The sequence below is a fragment of the Tachypleus tridentatus genome, chromosome 13 (genome assembly GCF_004210375.1).
Source record: "Tachypleus tridentatus isolate NWPU-2018 chromosome 13, ASM421037v1, whole genome shotgun sequence".
Taxonomy (NCBI): domain Eukaryota; kingdom Metazoa; phylum Arthropoda; class Merostomata; order Xiphosura; family Limulidae; genus Tachypleus; species Tachypleus tridentatus.
Window position 1 is genome coordinate 219,019,185 of NC_134837.1, and position 20,840 is coordinate 219,040,024.

General features: G+C 31.3%; 1 protein-coding gene across 15 annotated transcripts in view; it reads left to right on the plus strand.

Annotated features, from left to right (window-relative positions):
* The window catches only part of RabX6 (RAS oncogene family member RabX6), a 38,712-nt gene that overhangs the window by 14,759 nt on the left and 3,113 nt on the right, over positions 1–20,840 (plus strand). For 5 of the 15 annotated variants that reach the window (XM_076483252.1, XM_076483250.1, XM_076483253.1 and 2 more), the window contains 3 exons: positions 1,494–1,598; positions 2,829–2,942; positions 18,810–19,056. In XM_076483252.1, the coding sequence (XP_076339367.1) occupies positions 18,877–19,056 (180 nt within the window). In that variant the 5' untranslated portion in view covers positions 1,494–1,598; positions 2,829–2,942; positions 18,810–18,876. Of the gene's footprint in view, positions 1–1,493; positions 1,599–2,828; positions 2,943–6,259; positions 6,641–8,182; positions 8,455–16,818; positions 17,110–17,174; positions 17,316–17,559; positions 17,579–18,809; positions 19,057–20,840 lie in introns of those variants that run through there. The other 10 variants (XM_076483256.1, XM_076483258.1, XM_076483262.1 and 7 more) reach the window with 9 other exon arrangements.

Below are 20,840 nucleotides of genomic sequence, written 5' to 3' on the forward strand. Positions count from 1 at the left end.
AGTGCATTGTTCATGGAAGAGGATATATTGTCTCCTAATATTTCCAAGTGCAGAGTTGTCTCATCCTGGGTCCTTTATTGATTACTGTTTGTTTCACGTTCTTCCCATAATTCCAGGAACAAGTGGAATTACCTTGTTCACATTATTTTGTTTTTCATCATGCAAACTAACCATATTTAGTGATTCATGATGACAAGAAACCCACTTGAAGTAAAAATGTATCTCAGGATGACTGGTATTAACACTTTTATTAATAAAGCAGAAAACAACATTTCGACCTTCTAACCTGAAGATGACTTAAAAGGTCAAAATGTTGTTCTCTGCTTTATAATAAAAGTGTTAATACCCTTACCTCTTATTCACAGGATCTCACTCTGTGGCAAGTGTTGTCCAGTGTGGACAACCATATTTAGATTCACAACATTTGAAATCTCCTATTTCTTTGTGGGAGTTGGACCTTGATGCTTTGGTTTCTTATGAGATCCACTATTCTTGTGCTTTATCCTTTATCTTGTGTTTGAGAGATTTTCTGATGATTTTCAGGGTCAGTGATATCATCCCCCTCTTTCATTCTAGTTATTAACTTTTGCTAATTTTTCATAATAGAAGTTTTGGTAATAAATTTTTTCATGAATACATGAAAAAGCAGTAGCCATTTTGACTTATTAAGTAGTATGCATTTCTAGTAATCTTTGGAATATAATACTACTGGGTCTTGGGCAGCTGTCCCTCTAACCTACCCATCCATCCCAAACGGTCTTACTATGGAACACCTATTCTCTTTGGCCATGGCTGATATGCTTTTGGGATTTTTTAGGTTGGAATACTATTTTATAAAAGGTTCGTTTACAAGTACCTTTTCTTGTGTCTATTGGAAATGCATTTTCAGTTTAGGAAAATAGTAATTTTCATTATAGTAGCAATGATCATGGTACTATAAAAAGTCAAAATAGTAGTTCAAGCATTACATTTGCATTATAGAAGCCCTATAAATTTGAGTCATAGACTCATAAGTTTGCTAGTATAGGATAGAAGGTAAATGATAATAAGCATTTGGGTAGTTTAAATTAATTTACAAAAATTCTGTTTCAGAATACATTGTGTTGACTTTTAAGTATAGTTGCTTAATTAAGACAAATGACATGCTGGAACACTATGTATATAGTGTCTTATTTCTCTATATTTAGATAAATATTTTTCATATTCAGAGCAGAGATTTCAAGAAATATTTTACTCTTGTCTTAAAAGAAAATCAATAAATTTTTAAGATGAAACAATTAGGAAAAAATAAATGTTTAGATAAGTTTCAGTGTGAAATACCAAAACGCCATTTTTTTAAAAACTAAAATCTGATAAACAATTTTTAAAATAATTAACATAAAAAATTAAAATTATGCAATTAAATCTTAACATTCTTTTGCTATGAGAAGTTACTACCACTGTAAAGTATTGCATTATGGATTACTCGTTGTTATTAATGTTAATTTTTAAAGGTAGAAAATGAACATTGGAGAGGAACTTTTGATTGTAACTGGTTAGACAAAGTTCTGGAAGAACAAGTAATTGACTTTGAACAAAGAAAAATTTCTGATATGAAGGTAATTTGTATCAGTTTTTGTAGTTAGTTTTGTTTTGTTGTTTTTTTATCTTAAACAGACAAGCAGCTAGAATTATAATTTTATCAAAATTTTCACTTGGTATTAATAATTTTTCTTGTACACATATATGTTTATATATATATTCTCTTTTCTTGACACACTTGCTTTATAGGATTGTGTATGGTAAGGATATTGTAAATAAGACAGTAAAAATTTAGGTAAAGTTAAAACTATATTTGCCCATTAGATAGTTTATTTATATGTACAGTTGGAACCCTTTCAGTAATATTAGAACTTGATTTATCTTGTGGCTTGTTAAGAATTTGATTAAGTGATTTAAGATAGATATGTGTCACAGATGTTTAATGATATAAAACGTGTTTTAGGCAATGTTATGCAAATTCTTTGCATAGTACAAGTTTAAGATTTGATTGTTAAATTTATGCCACTTCAGGAATTGATCTTATAGATTTGAACTGTTTTTACTTTCATCTGTAAACTTGTAATGAAGTACATTAAAATTTATATAACAAAAAATAGTAATTATGTAATCTGTTTTGATAATATGAATTTCTTTCTTAGTGAACAAAAGTGTTTTAAAGTGGCTGTACCAGCACGTTTATCAAACCACTTTCAGAGCACTTTAGTAATAAGATCTTTTATGCATTTTTCAATGGTTGTATATTTGAAAGGATTTATATATAAAAAAAAAAGTGTCGTATTGTTTAATTAGAACACCACAGCATAATATTTGTTATGATTAATAAATCAGTTTAACCTCCCACTCTGCCAGGATTAGTAATTTCTCAAACAGTCACTCATAGTAAAAGTTTTAAACAGCAGGAAAAATATTTTAAGGTTAAAAAATTTGGAATATTTTATAGAAACAGTTTTTAATGTTTCATTACATTAGATTTATGTGTATTTTGATTAAGGAAAATACAGATATTAATCAGTATTTGTGCTTATTTTCTTGTATTAACTGACATATTGGTTTATCTGTTTTGTTTTAGATAAAAAAGATTTAGTTTCATTTACAAAATTATAATCTAATGAATATTTTAAAACATTTTCCACTGCATTAAAAATTACAGTTTTGCACTCTATAGGATAAAGACATTGAACTTACAACTTTCATGGATGAGGGTTTAGGCTTCTAAAGATTTTGTAAAATCTTTTGATTTGTTTTGAAATATTTAAATAGATGTTTCTGTTTAATTGATTTTACAGATAATGTTCACTGAATTTGTAAATATTGAACTAATTTTCCATGCCAAGGCTTTGAAAATTCTCATGAGAGCTTATGGTTTTCTTCAAGAAATAGATGAAAAACAAGATCTTGAGGTGAGAAAAAAAAAGTGTCTTTCTGAGGAATGTACTGTTAAGAGGGTTCAACTGTGAAAACATTTTAACTGCTAATAAAAATAATGATGTAATAACTATGGCAAATTTTAATTTTAGTAAAATTTTCTGGGATTGTATAGAGTCAAATAAAGAGGGAGAGAATGGATTTTCAGAGTGATGCCCGATGATTTACTATAGCAGATGATCAAAAAGACAACTTTTTAGATTTAAAGTAATTAACTAAGGAGGACATGATTGCAGGACTTGACCTGGTGGGAAACCTTTAGTGAATAGTGTTTATTGCAAAATTAGGTTAAATTTTTGCTATATGTTAAGATATTAGCACTTAATTTCACAAAACCAATTTTGATGTTTGAGAAATTACACTTGTGACATTAAATAATAAGTTGAATGATAGATTTAGGAAGTTTATAAATAAATCCTTTTAATTTAAAGTATTTTCATAAAAAGAGTAACAGAAGATCAAACCTAACTGGCTTACATGGATATAAAAAAATGAGTGGAAAGGACCATTAATTTAAGAGGTCATTTAACTCTTAATTATTTTTAACTTTGGATATTGAGGTTCTACAGAATAACTTGAATCAGTTGATAAGTTGTACAGTTAATTTGATAGATCATTTTTAACTGTTGTAAGTGATAAATTATACATTCAGGTTATCATGATTTGGACCACACATATTTTATATAGAATGTTATGCATTCAATAGTATTATTGAAGAAAACGTTCTTAGCATGCTGATAAAATAAGTTACTTTTAGGATTAATTTATTGACAAATCACAAGAGAGGTAAGTGTTCTCTATGTAAATCAATAGTCATAATTTGGACTTACTTGGAATATTGTGTACAGTTTTGATCTCCTTATCTGAGAAGAAACATGGACTTATTGGATAGGGTTCAGAGCAGGATTACTAGAAAGATTCCAGGGATTGAAATTTTACCTTGTTGAAATAGGTTAAGATCTATTAACTTGTTTTCTTTAAAGAAAAGAAGCATAAGAAATGTTGTTATTGAAGCTTTTTTATAAGATTATTCAAGGGGTTGATAGAATAAAGGCCTCTGATTTCTTTGTGCTATATCCTAAAGACAGTAGGTTGAGAATACAAGCTCAAGACTTTGATGAGATGGACTAGATTTTAGCTTAACTTCCTTCCTTCCATGCAGTTTAACATTCCAGCCTTAGTTTTTGGTCACAAGAGTCATTTTCACATTAATCAGTGTTTCATCTGTGTATCAGAACCTATCATGTACAATGTTATTTGCAGTATTTATAACCAATATACTTTGATGAGACCAGTTCCAAAATTGACATTCGATTTTATGAATGCAGAAAATATGTTTAATCTATCAATCCCAAAACATTATTTTGATGAGAACATGATTTGTCACACCTTGAAGAGATCTGTACTGTTTGTTAATGCTTAAGTGGATTACATAGAACAGTGTTTAATATTCAACTTAGAGATCTTTTTTCTATCTGGATATACAACTTAAGGATCCTTTCTCTATCTGGATATTCCACTTAGGGATTCTTTCTATATCTGGATATACAACTTAGGGATCCTTTCTTTATCTGGATTAAAAGAATTTTTTAATTTTTGTAGTGATTCTTCATTGTTATGCATTTTCTATCCTTATAGATTCTACCTTGTTTTTTAATTTTTATTGTAACTAACATGTTATTTATAATTGAAAATGATATTTAATATCTTTATGTATTTTTAAATGAGACATTATCTTTATACTTATAACATACTTTATTTCATTTTCTATAATACCACTTAGGTTATCACAGCATGCTATAACCATGTTAGATAGATTTGTATGTCATAGTTATTTTTTAAAAATCATTCTAATGTATTGCTGTTTGTAACTACTTAAATATCACCAAATGAAAGGCTCAAAACATTGTTGAGTAAATCACCTTCCAGATTAACATTATTTTGTTGTTTCAAACCAACAACATTTTTTTGTGTGGCTTCTTCTTTACAATTTTTGTTTTAAATAACAGACTTTATTTGAGAAAGTTTTTTTTAATTTGTTGTTACAAGAAGGCAATGGATGATTTCCTTAAAAATAATTACTTATTTATACATTATTAATATTTGCATGCTTTTATTTCTTGATTTGGTTAAGGGCCTAAGATATTATTTCATACTGGAGTTTTTATACTAATTTATTGAAATTTTGTAAGATTTCAGATACTAAACTAGAAAATGCAAGTTTGAAAGGCCCTTTCACATTCAAGTATTTTTATCTATTACTACAGAACTAATACTTGTAGTAAAACTTAAACAATAAATTTTAATGATAATTAATTCTATTTGACTTATTTTATAGTGTGGATTACACTATGGTATAAATATGTTAATTTTTTTCCAAAGAACACTTGCACTTGAATATTGATTGGAATTACTTTCATTAGTTTGAACATTAATTTTATCTGTGATATTATGTGGGTTTGGTTCATAGCTTATTTTATTGTTTATATGCATATGTGTATAAATGAAAGTTGTTCATTTAGTTTCAAAACATTAGAAAGTCAGTGATTGTTTAAGTTGTTTGGTTTTTGTTGTTTAGTACAAAGCAGAGTGATTATCTGCACCAAACAACTATTAAAATGTCAAAAATAAGTAAAATACTATAAAAAGTAAAAGGAAAACAATCTAAAAACTAAACAGCAGCAAAAAAACAGGTGAAAATTTGACACTAAAATAAACATAAAACTTGGCACAGAAGTAAGTAACACTAATATTATGTTCATCAGTTGATAACACTTTTGTATTGTCTATAATTATGGTTGTATACACACACACATATATAAAAATTGAAGTTTATTCTGTGGCTTGACAATGTAATAAGTGTGAACAAAGAGTTAGTTTCAAGGGTTTCTCATGAATGTGTTCCAGGAGGTAAATATATGTTGTAGTCTTACACTTTTATGTAGTTTATTCATGTTACAGATATACTGGATAGTATATGAGGTGGAACTTCCCCTTCCATTTTAAGTAATTTCTACTAATTCACTATGTAAATATTTTTCAGTGGCCTTGTAAGCCTAATTTCATAATCCATGTACCTTATAAAATACAGTATTTCAGTCTGTATAGACATGCTTTGTTCTTTACTTATGTGTATTTTAAGTAATATAGCTTGTTATGATATTCATTTTAATTTTTATTTAAGTTATTTCCTCTTCTTGTGTATATACATATGAAACTTAAACTTGATAAAGTGTTGTTGTAATTGTGTTAGTTGAATATTTTCTACCACCAAAGTTTAATATTTGTACAGGAATTTAGGAACAGAATATCCAGATTTAAAGCTGTTTGTGTTGCTGTCATCCAGTCTAAATTGGGATTGCCAAATGATCAGACCCAAAATTTTCCAGAAAGAACTCAAATAAACAGGAAATGCAAATTACAAACAGGTTATGTCACACTTGGGCCAGAAAGTGATGAACTTCATACAGAAGACTCAGATACAAATGTAAATGTGTATCCAATGGAAAAACATCACAAAAGTTTATTCCATAAAAAACCATTAGTTTGTAAATAGATCACAACTTATTATTCCATCATATTTTTAAAGTTATAACCTCACTCTACCACAATAGAAAGTTAAATATTTTGACTTAATATTAAATAAAGCAGTTTTTATTTCCATCTTATGAAACCCTTGTTTTGAAGTGATTCATAATGGGTTTGTTTTATCAGATAATTGTTACGTTATTCTTAAGTGACAGATTTTATTATCATTATGCCCAGAAAGTAAGTATAATTTCAATGGTGCATAAAGAGTTACCATTAACTTGCAGAAAATGTATAATATTTTAGACCACATTTTGACGAACTACTCATGTTTTTTTTTGTTTTTTTTCAGGGGAGTTGTATTACTAGTTTCAGTTCTTTTTACTGTCATCAAGTGTGGTTTAGACATGACCAAATGTTTTCGGTTCACATGAACAATCACCATTTTATGATCACTTTCAAAATGTGGTTTCAGCGTTAGCAAGTTTAGTTCATTCCAAAATGTAGGAATAGTCACACAAATAATTGTTGTATTGAGCTGTTACTTTCGCCATTGAACAACAATATTATGAAGACTTACTATCTATACCATTTTAGATATATACATATTTGTATCAGATTTATTGATCACAACTCGACGTTGTAAATGACCTGCTGAAGTCCAAAAGATGTCTCCATATTGCACAAAAATCACCTCTCCTGGGAGATTATAGAGAAATATTTCATATTATGCCCCTTTGTTACTTTCTGTTAAACTAAATACGGATTTTATTGTTGCTTGTTTTAGAACAACGCTACATTGGCTGTCTGCTGTAAGGAATCGAACCCCGGATTTTAGCGTTGTATATCTGAAAAGCTACTGTTGTCCCACCAGTAGACACGAAGTTTGTAAAATTAAATAGATTACACCACACTACCACGTATAATTCATCAACGTACAATATAACGCTTCTGCGATGTAGACAGGTTGTATTTTTTGTTGTTTTTTTTCTTTCATGAAGACCAAGTTTGTTCGATTTCTTTTCCAGCATCATAACTGGTAGTAATTTGGGGGTGCTATTGATTGTGCCTCCCGATGAATCAGAAAGTTTAAGATAATATTTATATCGGTCAAATTATTGTGAAAATATGCTTCATAATTAATTATTAATGGTACTGGTGACAATCTTTATCACGTTGGCCCGGCATGGCCAGGTGGTTAAGGCACTCAACTCGTAATTCGAGGGTTCGAATCCCCGTCACACCAAACATGCTTGCCCTTTCAGCCGTGGGGGCTTTATAATGCGACGGTCAGTCCCATTATTCGTTGGTAAAAGAGTGGCTTAAGAGTTGGCAGTGAGTGATGAAGACTATCTACCTTACCTCTAGTCTTAACACTGCTAAGTTAGGGACGTCTAGCGCAGATAACCCTCGTTTAGGTTTGCGCAAAATTCTTAAAATAAACACACCAATCCTTACCACGTCAAACAAAATTTTTGTAACGCTCTTAGTCGAGATTGCGTTCGTTAAATTTTCCAGTACTGCAAGTACAGTTTGCCATTTAAATTAATGTCGAGAATATGCAATACATGCTATGTTGGAACAGTTTAGCAAGCAGACTGAACTGTTGAACAAGCAGTACATGTTCAGGGCAAGGAGGTGGAACGGTTTCGTCATATAAAATTTTCCTGTCTGTTCGGTCTCGAGAAATTGCACTTTCAGTGAAGCAATGCACGTAGACAGTACAACTTTTTATTTTCAATCGGAGGAAAATAAGCATGATAAAGTGAATGATTTGAATAGAAAGACCAATTTAAAAAGGGATTTAAGTAAAATTATTAGATATTGACCCTGAAAATTTACTTACGTGACTTGTGGAATTAATGAACCGGGAGATCAGTTCGGTGAGTTAAATAGTATAGGTGATTTTTAAAACTCGCTGAAGAGCCCATATCTGAAAACCACTAATTTCTAAATCTGGTAAGTTTGATCATTCTGCGAACTAATTACAATATTATTTAAGCTTTTAAACAATGTTGTACTTTTACAAATGAAAATATTAACATCAAATTGATAAAACACCATATCACAGTTCTAGTATAATTTAATTTAATCACGCGATTTTTACCTTAGAGCTGCACTATTAATCATTTGTTTTGTTTGTTTATAAAATATATCTTATAAATAATCTCAAGTCTCTGAGTGAAAAACTTCCAGAGAATCTGAAAATTATTTCGATTCTATAGAAAAGGGATTTTTATCTATTATTAATATAACAATAAAACCAAGTAAAATAAAAAATAACACTTTTCTCTCATGTCTCTGCATAACCTAATACTGTTGGAAAAATTAACTTATGTTAAGGTTGCACATCAGGCTAAACATATTTATAAGTATAGAAAGGTATATTTTATGTTTAGTACTAAACAATGAAATATAGTCGCATATTATTTCCCGAACATGCTATGAGTCATATTTACAGCTCTACTTACCAAAATGAAACGCTCATTAGATTTCTGAACACGCACAAAAACGTCACAGTGGGTCTTTGACGACTTTTTCTAAGGAGAGGTTTAAAATGACTAACCTGGATAGTGTATTTGAGCCCATCATTTTTTTTTTTTATAAATAACATACGTGGGGGGGGGGCAGAAAAATTATCTTGCATCCTTTCCTCGCCAGTTCTCCCTTATACTATTATTTTACCTCCCCTCTTTTTGACAAAACTCACGTGTAAGGTGGCACCATAAAACCAAGGGCTTTAAAAATATATAAATTTCATAAATCCATTGTTTTAGTAATATATTAATACAAGGTGTCGAATTCGACGAAATATAGAGAGCTGTTGTATTCGGCCTGGCATGGCCAAGCGCGTAAGGCGTGCGACTCGTAATCCGAGGGTCGCGGGTTCGCGCCCGCGTCGCGGTAAACATGCTCGCCCTCCCAGCCGTGGGGGCGTATAATGTGACGGTCAATCCCACTATTCGTTGGTAAAAGAGTTGGCGGTGGGTGGTGATGACTAGCTGCCTTCCCTCTAGTCTTACACTGCTAAATTTGGGACGGCTAGCAGAGATAGCCCTCGAGTAGCTTTGTGCGAAATTCCAAAACAAACAAACAAACAAACAAACTGTTGTATTCACTTAATATTTGGCAAGGCATGGCTAGGTGGGTAAGGGACTCGACTCCTAATCGAAAATATATTATAAAGTACTAATTTTCTTTGATAATTTTGAATTGAAAATAGGTGTATAAAAAGTCAGTAAAAATACTGCTTTCAAATGACACCAAGCATGATTTGAGAAACAAATGCTCTGATACCACTACAGTCTATATAAACAGAAGCTCTCAATACGGCCAGGTATGGTTAGGTGGTTAAGGCACTCGACTTGTAAACCGAGGGTCATGGGTTGAATCCCCGTCACACCAAACATGATTGTCGTTTCGACCATGGGAGCGTTATAATTTTACGGTCAATCTCACTATTTGTTGGTAAAAGAGTAGCCCAAGAGTTGGTTGTGGGTGGTAATGACTTAGTTGCCTTCCCTCTAGTCTTTCACTGCTAAATTAGGGACAGCTAGAGCAGACAGTCTTCATGTAACTTTGCGAAAAATTCAAAACAAATCAAGCTCTCAATGCAAATTTTAGCCTATTCAAAAATGCAGTATAAAATAAATACCTTTACTGTATTAACTTATAAAAGACGTCATTTTCCAGTCATCATTTTTGAAATATAACATTTTCAGCTGGTTATATAATTTATAAAATGATACTCAAATTTGAACAATATCTATTAAATTTAAGAATTATTTTCAGTTTACCAAACTAATACTTTTATTATGATCTGCTTTGTGGTTAACATTCTAGAATCGTGAATGTGAGATTTCATGGGTCGCGGTCCATTATTGCAAAATCGTGCTATGCACCTCGGGATGGTAGGTACATTGTAATAATTAGTGTTAAAATTCATTTAATTGGTCAGACAAGAGTTGGTTGTTGATTCTTTTGATTAGGCTTTCCCTCTAATCTATTACAAATTCGAAAATTAGGGTTGGTTATGTTTGTTTGTTTTTGAATTTCGCGCAAAGCTACTCAAGGGCTATCCGCACTTGGGGTTGGTTATGCGCATACATCAGCAGAATTAGCTTAAGTATGCAAAGTTCGATGCACTTTCAAAAGACTTATCATTATACCAGCTGTCATATAACTGAGGAAAACATTGTTTGTGGGAATACTAACATAATCCTTTTTTGTTTTGTTTTTTGTAAGTTAAGCTTGCTTTGCTATGAAATAAAAAATAAAAGGTTTTTTTTTAATTTCGCACAAAGCTACACGAGGGCTACCTGCGTTAGCCGTTCCTAATTTGACAGTTTAAGACCACAGGGAAGGCAACTAATCATTACCACCCACCAACAAGTTTTGGGCTAGTCTTTCACCAATGAATAGTGGGATTGACCTAACATTATAACGTTCCCATGGCTGAAATGGCTGGCATATTTTGTGCGACGAGAAGTTGAACCCGTGAAATAAAAGGTATACACCCAGTCTCTTTTATTATACAGCATTCTGTAAGTAGATCATCAGCTTACAAGCTGAAATTCAGAATTCACATTTTTGCAGTGTTCGCATCATACACATGCCTATTGTGTGGCCTTGAGCTAAAACAATCAGACGAAAAATAATTTTGTAGCGACTCTTTCTCGATCGTAACACTTCTTGCATTAAGCTTCCTTTAATGCTTGTTTAATTACATTTGTTTTAGTTGTCATTGTGCTGCAAATACGAAATAGCTCTCATCACAGCCTTATAAAACACGCACTTAAGGCGTCTGTCGTTTTCTTAAAATAAACTATCCCATATTAAAATCGTTGTTAGGGTAAACTTCCTTCTATTAGAGGAGGAACTAAATTAGAAATTTTTTCAGATACATGCACTTAAGTTCATGCATATTTTATATAACCATAAACTCAGATTAATCTCCGAGGGCATTCTCTTTTTCACATCTCTTTCTCCCAGAATTACTTTCACTGACAGCACATTTATTTTAGTAACGTTATTTAAATAAGTCAGTAATTGTTTGGGGTGTACGACTTATATTAGAGGACATTTTTAATGCAGTCCCAAGTCTTGTTTGTGTCACCTTAATGAAGTCCCTGTTGTTTATAGTAGTACTACGTTCTTCATTTTCCTGCTGTGGACCACCTTTCACCGTGTCTCCAGAAATACTTTCTCAATTCTTTTTATTTTTGAAACTGATAAGACACTTACTGTTTTTATTTCATACTAGCATTACAAGAAAGACCCTCGAACACATAATCGTACGAAGCATCCGTGTCTTTATTTTCGAGTGTTACCTCCTATTGGGGACTCTAGTCAGTTTTCATCCACTTCTTTCTATACTGGTCAAAGTTTTCGCATTGTTTCGCACGATTTCCAACCACTTTATTGGCAACATGTTCTTCTATAAATGTATATTTTATCATTTTAATATACTTACGCTTTCAACAACTTTGCCATATGTATATTTGTATTATCTTAGCATGACATTTTCATTTACATTTCATATAATATACTAAACGTTACCTTTTTACATATTTTAGTCATAAAAACACACTAACAGTTAGCCTTTGTTATTTAAATACCTATAAAGACTTCTGTTAAATTTACTGCATCCACCACATTTGAAAATAACACGTTCCAAACATTAACCATCCTGTTGGTAAAGTTGCATTGTCTTAGTTGAAAATTACTTTTATCCTGCTAGAATTTATGATATTTGTTGTCCCACCATTAAGTGTAGAAAAAAATAATGAATTAACACTATCAGTTCCCTGAACAATCTTATCCACCTTGATTAGACCACTCTAACTCTTCTTTCTTCAAGAGAAAACCATTTCAAAGATCTTAATCTGTTATCGTATGACAAATTTCCTTTTCAGTTATCATTCATGTTGTCCTTCTGAGAACCCTTTCCAACAATTCAATGTCTTATCTGTGTAAAAAGCCGAAGATGTAACACGATACTTTAAATAAGGTCTTACCAGTAACCTATACAACAAACTTATAACCTCTTTAGACTTACATCCATATTTCTGTAATTGCAATCAAACGTTTTTTGCTTTACAAAACACCAAGACCGTTTTCTTCCATAACTCTGTTCAGGTTATTTCCATCAAGATTATACTCACAATTCAAATTATATCTCATTTGTATTATCTTGCATTTGTTATAATTAAAACCCATCTATCATTTATTTGTCCAGCTCACTAAATAATCAAAATCCTTTTATAAATCACCTGTATCTTAATCACAGCCAACAATATCCAATATCTTAATATCATTAGAAAGTTTAAGCAGTTTAGTGACTATTTATTTACCTATGCCATTGATGTAAACTAATAAGAATAAATATTCTAACATTGGGTCATGAGATATTTCTTTTATAACATCAGTAAAGTTTGAGTTGCTAATCATTTTTCAGTTCAGTCGGTCAACCTGTCACACAAACCTATTTAAACATTGTTTTAACAGATATTTTGCATAGCACCTTGTTAAGAACTCTAAAAATCTAGATACACCTGATACATGCCTCGACCCTCTTCTGTATAAATTACCTCTTTAAAAAAATTGGAACTGATTAGTTTGATGTGTAAACTACAAAGTATGCCTTTATCACTAACATATCAATTTATTCGTTATTCTTTGATGGTCATCATGCAGCTCCTCCACATCAGTGGTTCTCTTTCCTGATATTTCACTTAACATTGTGTAGTACTTTAAAGATCAGTACTCTAACCTCTTTATTCATTGTCTGTGTAATAGACATGTCCCAACCTCAGTTCTCTGTTCTCCTTTTTTCACTATGCTGATGATACTGTTTTAGTGGCTACTTATTTAACAATGGTTAATCTTACAAAAAGTTATTCAGACTGCAGTCAATAAATCTCTTGCTTGGCATTATAAGATGCATATCACTCTTAGTTCTGCCAAAGCATTTGCATTATTTTTGGTCCCAAATCTCATAAGTATTATCTTTGTCACAATCTGTCCCTTTTCAATGTTATCCCATTCAATTATCTGACATTTTCACATATTTATGCAATTTTTCTTAAGCAACTCATACTGTGGTCTCAAATATTAAGTGTCTGGCGGAATATTCATTGACACCGATATCTTTAACTTTTCCAATGTTTCACATGGATTGACTACTTCATTGCTTCTCTACAATTATAGTTTTTGTATGACCTTATCTGCATATGAGCATATATACCTTGAATTTTTGTTTCCTCATTCTGTTGTGACCAGCTATAGATTGCATAGCGATATGCATTTTAGTTAACCTTTCCAAATAATTACCTAGTCCCACCAAGGTTCTTTATACTCTCGTTCATTACCTACATATTGCCTTACACTTAACTGAAGTTCACACTAAATTTTCGTCATTACCTGAATGATTCACTGTATCGATGTATTTTTGAAATTACTAAACAATTATATCCATTCTTCCAAAAATAAAGATCATGCCTCCTACTTAACGTCTTTCCAATTTATACTTTATGTCTCTTTCAGAGACAAATCCTTACTATACAGTAATGTAGAAAAGTATTAGGATAAAGTCAAAATTAGATTTTATTACTTTTTAAGAACAATGAAAGGTACATAACAGGTGAAACATTAATATTTAAATAAAATTCATATTTAGTACAACAAAAACTCAGTGGAAGTGCTTGAGTTTAGCAAACAAATAGTATTTTGTGCCCCTCTTTTGCAGACAGTCTTTTAGGCATTGTCGCAACATATTTAATCAACATTTCCTTTGGAATTTTACTCGAAATGTCTCTATTACACTATAAAGTTTCTTTGAAAGCGACTTTTAATTAGTCAAGTTTTTGGTTAATGAAATCCTAGATCTGCTCAATTAGGTTGAGATTGAGGTTCTGTTAGGGCTATTGTGTCATTCAAATAAATCCATCATCTTCTTTCTTAGCTAAGTAATTTATTCATAGGTTGAATGATAGTTTGGAGTCATTATCTTCTTGGCAGTGGAATATTTTACCAATAATATGCAAACCACTGGGTATACCATGATGGATCAGTTTCTGATGGTATTTATGATAGTTCATTATTCCACCTGTTTTGCAAATATCTCCTGTCGCATCAGAAGAAAAACAATACCCCAAAAACCATCACAATGCCTCCCTCTTGCTTCACAGTATATGATATGTATCTTTCTCCCTTCTTTTGCTGGACATACAACCTTCGCTTTGAACCAGGTATTTCAAACTTGGACTCATCTGTCCATAATGCAATTTTCCAATCATCAACAGTCCAACTTATGTACTTTTTAGCAAATTTCAGTCTCTTGTCAATATTAGGAGAATGAAGCAAAGGTTTTTAACTGCTATGCGACCAAATATTTCACACTCGTTGTGTCTTCTTAAAACTGTAGATTTGGACATATTCTGTCATTTTGTACGTGGTGGTTTATCTCTTGCTTCAGTTCAGTGATAGTCTTCCTTCTATCCTTGAGGCTGCATAAACGAAGAAACTTAACATCAGTATCATTGATCTCAGGTGTCGTGTTTCTTCCTCTCCTATTTTCAAATTTCCCCATCTTAATCTTACAATCTAAGGTGTACTTGACAATGCTTAAGGAGCATTTGAAGTCTGCAGCAATTTGTTAGAGAGGCAAACCAGCATTACGTAAAGCTTTTATGCAAACTCTCTGCCCTACTGACAGTTCCCTACACTTTTTTGAGCTTTGGTTCTAGCAATATTTAAAAACAAAGTAACAACAACAGTGTGAGTAATCAGTAATGAATCAACTAATTCAGTGTCAGAAAAGTTAAATACATGTAGTATAAAAAGTGAAAGTTATTGCGTCTATTCACTTACTCATTGAATTAACCGTTTTTATCAATTGGTCAACTTTGCAAGGAAATTATATACAAGAAAAGTTCATTTATGACGTCAGGTCTCTAAATTAATGCTTGTTTGTTTTGAATTTTGCGCAAAGCGACACGAGGGCTATCTGCGCTACTCGTCCCTAATTTAGCAGTGTAAGACTAGAGGGAAGGTAGCTAGTCATCACCACCCACCGCCAACTCTTGGGCTACTCTTTTATCAAAGAATAGTGAGAATGACCGTGAATTTATAACGCCCCCACGGTTGAAAAGACAAGCATGTTTCGTGTGACGGGGATTTGAACCCGCAACCCTCAGATTACGAGTCGCACGCTTTAACAGGCTTGGCCATGCCAGGCCGGAATATGAAGGACATGGTGCGGCTGACATATTATTGTTATAAGGTATACTTTTAATGTTGAAATTGAGATGTTAAGTAGAGGGAACTAGAGATTACAAGATCAAAAGGATTAATGAATGAGACCTAGAAAGCCGTAAAATATTTGACAACAGAATTTCCACTAAAATTAGACAAAAGATAGCTGAGATAATAAAGATGTTTTCAGTCAATACAGTGAACCATTTATGTTGTGTCTTCGTAGGGCTGTACAGATCACTGATGGTGCACTGCGTAAGTTATAAATGTAATGTACCTCTTCAAAAAATCTGACAACATGTGCACTTTCTTTAATAATTTGAAAAGAACCCAGCAACTAAAGAACAACATTCCAACAGTATTATATACTCATATGGACTGAATAACGAATGCAAGGTTAAAAAATAGCCTGATACTTGTGTTTAATGACAAACTTCATTTATAATAATCGAGCTTCGCCAGTTTAAAAAACACTCACACCATAATAACTGTTATTATAAATTATTATAATTATGATTCCGATCCCGGCTTTTTGTTTGCTCTGCCCTAACTAGCCAGTTGATTGTGCGAAATACGTCGTCGCCGATGATATGGTGGACAGGATACAGTTTAAAAAAAATAACAACACTTTTCTTCCTGAAAAATTCTAAAGAATTGAATAAAGATTTTAGTATTCAAAAGGAAATAGGATATACAGGGTGTTCGGAAAGTCACTGTGCAGTTTTGTAATAATATTTTATTCAGTCTATTTCAAGCCAGCAACTGATAGTGGTGTTTAGAAACAAAATAAGAAGGATCCAGGCCTGTATTGATGCCAACGGGGGTCACTTTCAACATAATTTATATATATATAATTAAATATATATATATATATATAATTATAATTGCCATTCATATTTACCTCCTGTATTCAATATTGAAACATGCCTGTTAATAAATATATAAGTGCACAGTGACTTTCCGAACACCCTTTAGTATTAATACTAAAATAGCCTGTTAAATTTATGTCTATAGAACTGTCTAATATTCTCGAACTTGTGTCGGAGGCGTCCTCTGTTGTATTTATGTGTAAAACCATGCTTTTGCAGAAGAATATTAGATTACGATGTTACGCATACAGAATGTAAATTTATAAATAAGGTCTGTCGCTCATGTGATTAGTTGCTGACGCAGGTCTTTAATATTTCGCGTTCTATAATTTAAGTTTGTATTTTTTTCCTTGAAAAGTGAGAAGATTTAAGTCATAGGGAATTTGCAAACCCAATCTGAAGTAAATGTTAATTTCAAGTATCACTTACATTTTAATAGTAAACTAAGTAAGTAAAACCAGAACTAGTAATAGTAATTTCTAATTGTAAGGTAAGGATGATATACAATATCACTAGTTGTGTCAGTAAGATACTTGTTAATGATAGTAGTATACATTAACAGTAGTTATTACACACTTTACAGTTTATCTGCTCTGACTCAGTAAGTTATTTTTAAAATCGGAGCAAAATTATATTGGAATGTGCACAGAAGTGTTAGTGCTTTTTAAACTTTTTAAGTATGGTGAATTGTGTCAAGTAAGTGCCAGGATATCAAGTTCTGATTTGTATATAAGATTAAGGAGTGAACAAACAATTCCATATTTTAATGGTGAAAGTAAGCTTGTTTAATGAAATGCTAAATTTCGTGCTTCCAATAAGTACTACTAATATTGGTAGTGGCTTGTTGTGTTGTGTACAGTCCTATTAGGCCTAACTGTTTATAGTAGTGATTTGAGTTCGTGAAAAGATCGGGTAATAACTAAAATCCGATGAATTTCCTCAAAAACAAATGGAACTAAGTATGACCTATTTATGTTTGACAAGTCATAATTGTGGTCGTGATATGTTTCTAACAAGGAAGTGTACTTATTCGTATAAAATATTGAAAATTAAAGCTACGCCAACTGTGCAGAATAATTACACATCCCAGTTTTGTTGAGACATTTTTTTGTTTTTTTGGAATGCTGTTCCACGACTTGATATTGTATTGCAATGCGTAAATTTCCTAGTTTTCATTATTATCAGTAATTTGTAACTTTTTAAAACTTGTATTTAATCTTTAGATCTTCTGATACCCATAAATAAAAAAGTACGTTTTTAAAAACTAATTAGAGAATTTATTAGTAAGACACAGCATAACATTTTCTGTTACCTTGAACTTTGTTATAAAGCATTCAGCAGCAGTCAACATGTCACTGAGTATGCGGTTTTAGACATATCCACAAGGAAAAGAAAGACATTTGAAAATTAAAAAGCCCATGGTGTTTATAAAATTGCTCTATTTTCAAATGTCTTTAAAATAAATCAAGCATAAACATGAATGATAATTGTGCGCTTTTATGACAAATCCTTGTGCACTGTGAATCTAATTGAAAACATTAATTCTTTTGATATAATTAAAATCAGATTTTAATTTTACAGTATTATTATGTGTATAATCAATTGTTTGTAACTTTCCCAACAAGAAAGAGATAGGTCCCAGTTTTAAGATTTTAAAATCTGAGTATACTCTGTATATAGTTTGAAAGTCTGGTCATAATATAATAGGCCTACTAGGCCAGGTAATTTAATGTTTAATATTTTCACTGTACACAAACAGTTTCTCTGGGGCTGTTTTTGTGTTTCAAATGAAAATTATAAATTAAAATTTTTTTGTAATTGCTATGTTAGTTTAAATGCTAGTTTTTTTCAGGTGATTTATTATTTATTAATATTGTTATTGATGATCTAAAAGGATATTTTTTTTACTTTTTAATTTTTTATCTACATGAAAAAATAAAGCATAGAATTTATGTTATCAGGAATATTGCCTAGAGACCATCATTCATGCCCAGTGTGCCCTGTATGTGGTTATCTTGAATATTGATAGTACAGTTAATTTGTTAATGTTCAGTATTTCTATTATTAGCTATAAGCACTGAAATATAATTGTCTTTCATAACAGGAAACTGAGAAATAAGTGATACAGAGTCTTAGTTCTATGTACAGAAACATACAAACATCACCATTTTGTTTTTGTATCTATAATAGGAAAAGATATCAAAACAGAGTTATATAAACTGCCAAGATAAAAATCAATTTTCAACAGTGATGGTCCATGGCCTCCACCAAAATCCCTGAACAGAAGGTCATCCTTTGTGGAGAATTTGGAGTAGGTAAAAGCTCTCTATTCAGAAGATTTGCAACCAATACATTTGTCTCCAGTATTGATCGAAGCTCTACTTTAGGGCTTGACCATTTCTATAAAATTTATAGGGTCTGTGGGAGAGATGTTAAGGTAAGTTTAGTTTTTATGAACTATATCCAAATAGGTGATGATGAGAAATCCAGTTGAAGTAAAATGTATTCTCAAGACAGCTGGTATTAGTATTAAAACTTTATTTAAATAAAGTACAGAGCAATGTTTCGACCTCCTTAGGTCATCTTCAGGTTAATATCTTAAGTTGACCAAAGAAGGTCAAAACATTGTTCTGTGCTGTATTTTAATTAAAGTTTTAATACCCACACTAGTCACCTTGAGAATACATTTATATCTAGATACTTTATGTAAATATATTGCATCAAGTATTGTACTTGTTACATAATATTATACATTCCTGTTTCAATTTTGCATTCTTTGCATTAATTGAACTGCTTGCTATAAGAGTAACATTCGTTTGTTTGGTGTACTAAGTTTTCCAGTTGTATATTCTGAGAAACTAATATAAAATGACCTGAATTGATTGTTTAGGATATAAAAGATGATTACACATCTTTAATCTTTTATTTTATGGAACTTTAATATCATCAACATTTAAAATGCGAAAATAAGTCTTAAAAAATGAGATTTTTAGAATGTAATCATTAATGAGAGTTATGTTTCTGGTTTGAATATTAAAAATTATGTTGATTAATAATGGATAGCTTCTATGAAAAAGTTCACTAACTAATTTTTCAAATATATAAAAGGAGTAATTTTTAGTTATCTTGAATAATGTAAAATGAGGTAGCTTTGTCTTCAGACAAACAAAATTCCTCTTTCATGTACCTACAGATTCTCTGTGTATCAGTGCAAGTATTTTTGGCAATTTTTTTCAAAATTGACCTCTGGATCAAGTTTGGGCTTCCCCAAAGATACAAAGGCAGGTTTTAAAAAGACATTTATTTTGTCTGAAGACATTTTAAAAGCTACTTCCAACTTTTGGGGCTGGAACTTGACCCAGGGGACAGTTTTTGACTTAAGTTGGGAGGAAATACTTTCATAATTACACAGAGTTTGTATGTACATGATAAAGGCACTTGGTTTGTCTGAAGACATTTTAAAAGCTACCTCTGACTTTTATCAATTGTTCAAAAAGTGTCAGATGTAAAATTTCTTTTAAAACTGCATGAAATTTGAGTCTGTCGATTTATCTTGACACCTTTTAAGAAGTATAATGCCTTGGATTTTGTAAACAAATGCCAGTCCAAACATTTGCAGCGTGTTATTTAAAGTTTATACATAGGAGAAATATGAATTAAATAATAGGTGAAAAAAGTATTCAGCAATCTTTCAATCTAATTTATTTTTATTCCTTTATATAATTAATTGTAGTGATATCAGAAGTGTGCCTGTAACAAAAAACTACATTGTAAATTGCTAAGTATTGTTGTGTAGTATATTTTCATTACTGCCAGGGATTAGGATAATTTTCTAAAACATGTTTACTTGTACTAAGCTAAATCTGTTTTTATATATCATAAATTCTAATAAAATACACAAGTTGAGAGCAAAGGGTAATATATTAAATGTCAACCACACTACACCTGCCTTATTATTGCCTTTTGCTCAATACCATGATTCATCAGGCCAGCTGGGATACAACAGACACTGTATATAGTGTGTTCAACAACTGTTAGGGTGTGAATTAGATTAGTTAATTAAAATCAGTACAATTTTAATATTATTTAAACTTTAACTGTAATTATTATTATTATTTACAAGTGGCAGTAAGTTCTTACTTTTTGTAAGGTTTGGTCTTCACATTAATAGCTATAACAAGTTAGATTTAAACTGGTGTGTAATTAAGATTTGTTTAGGTG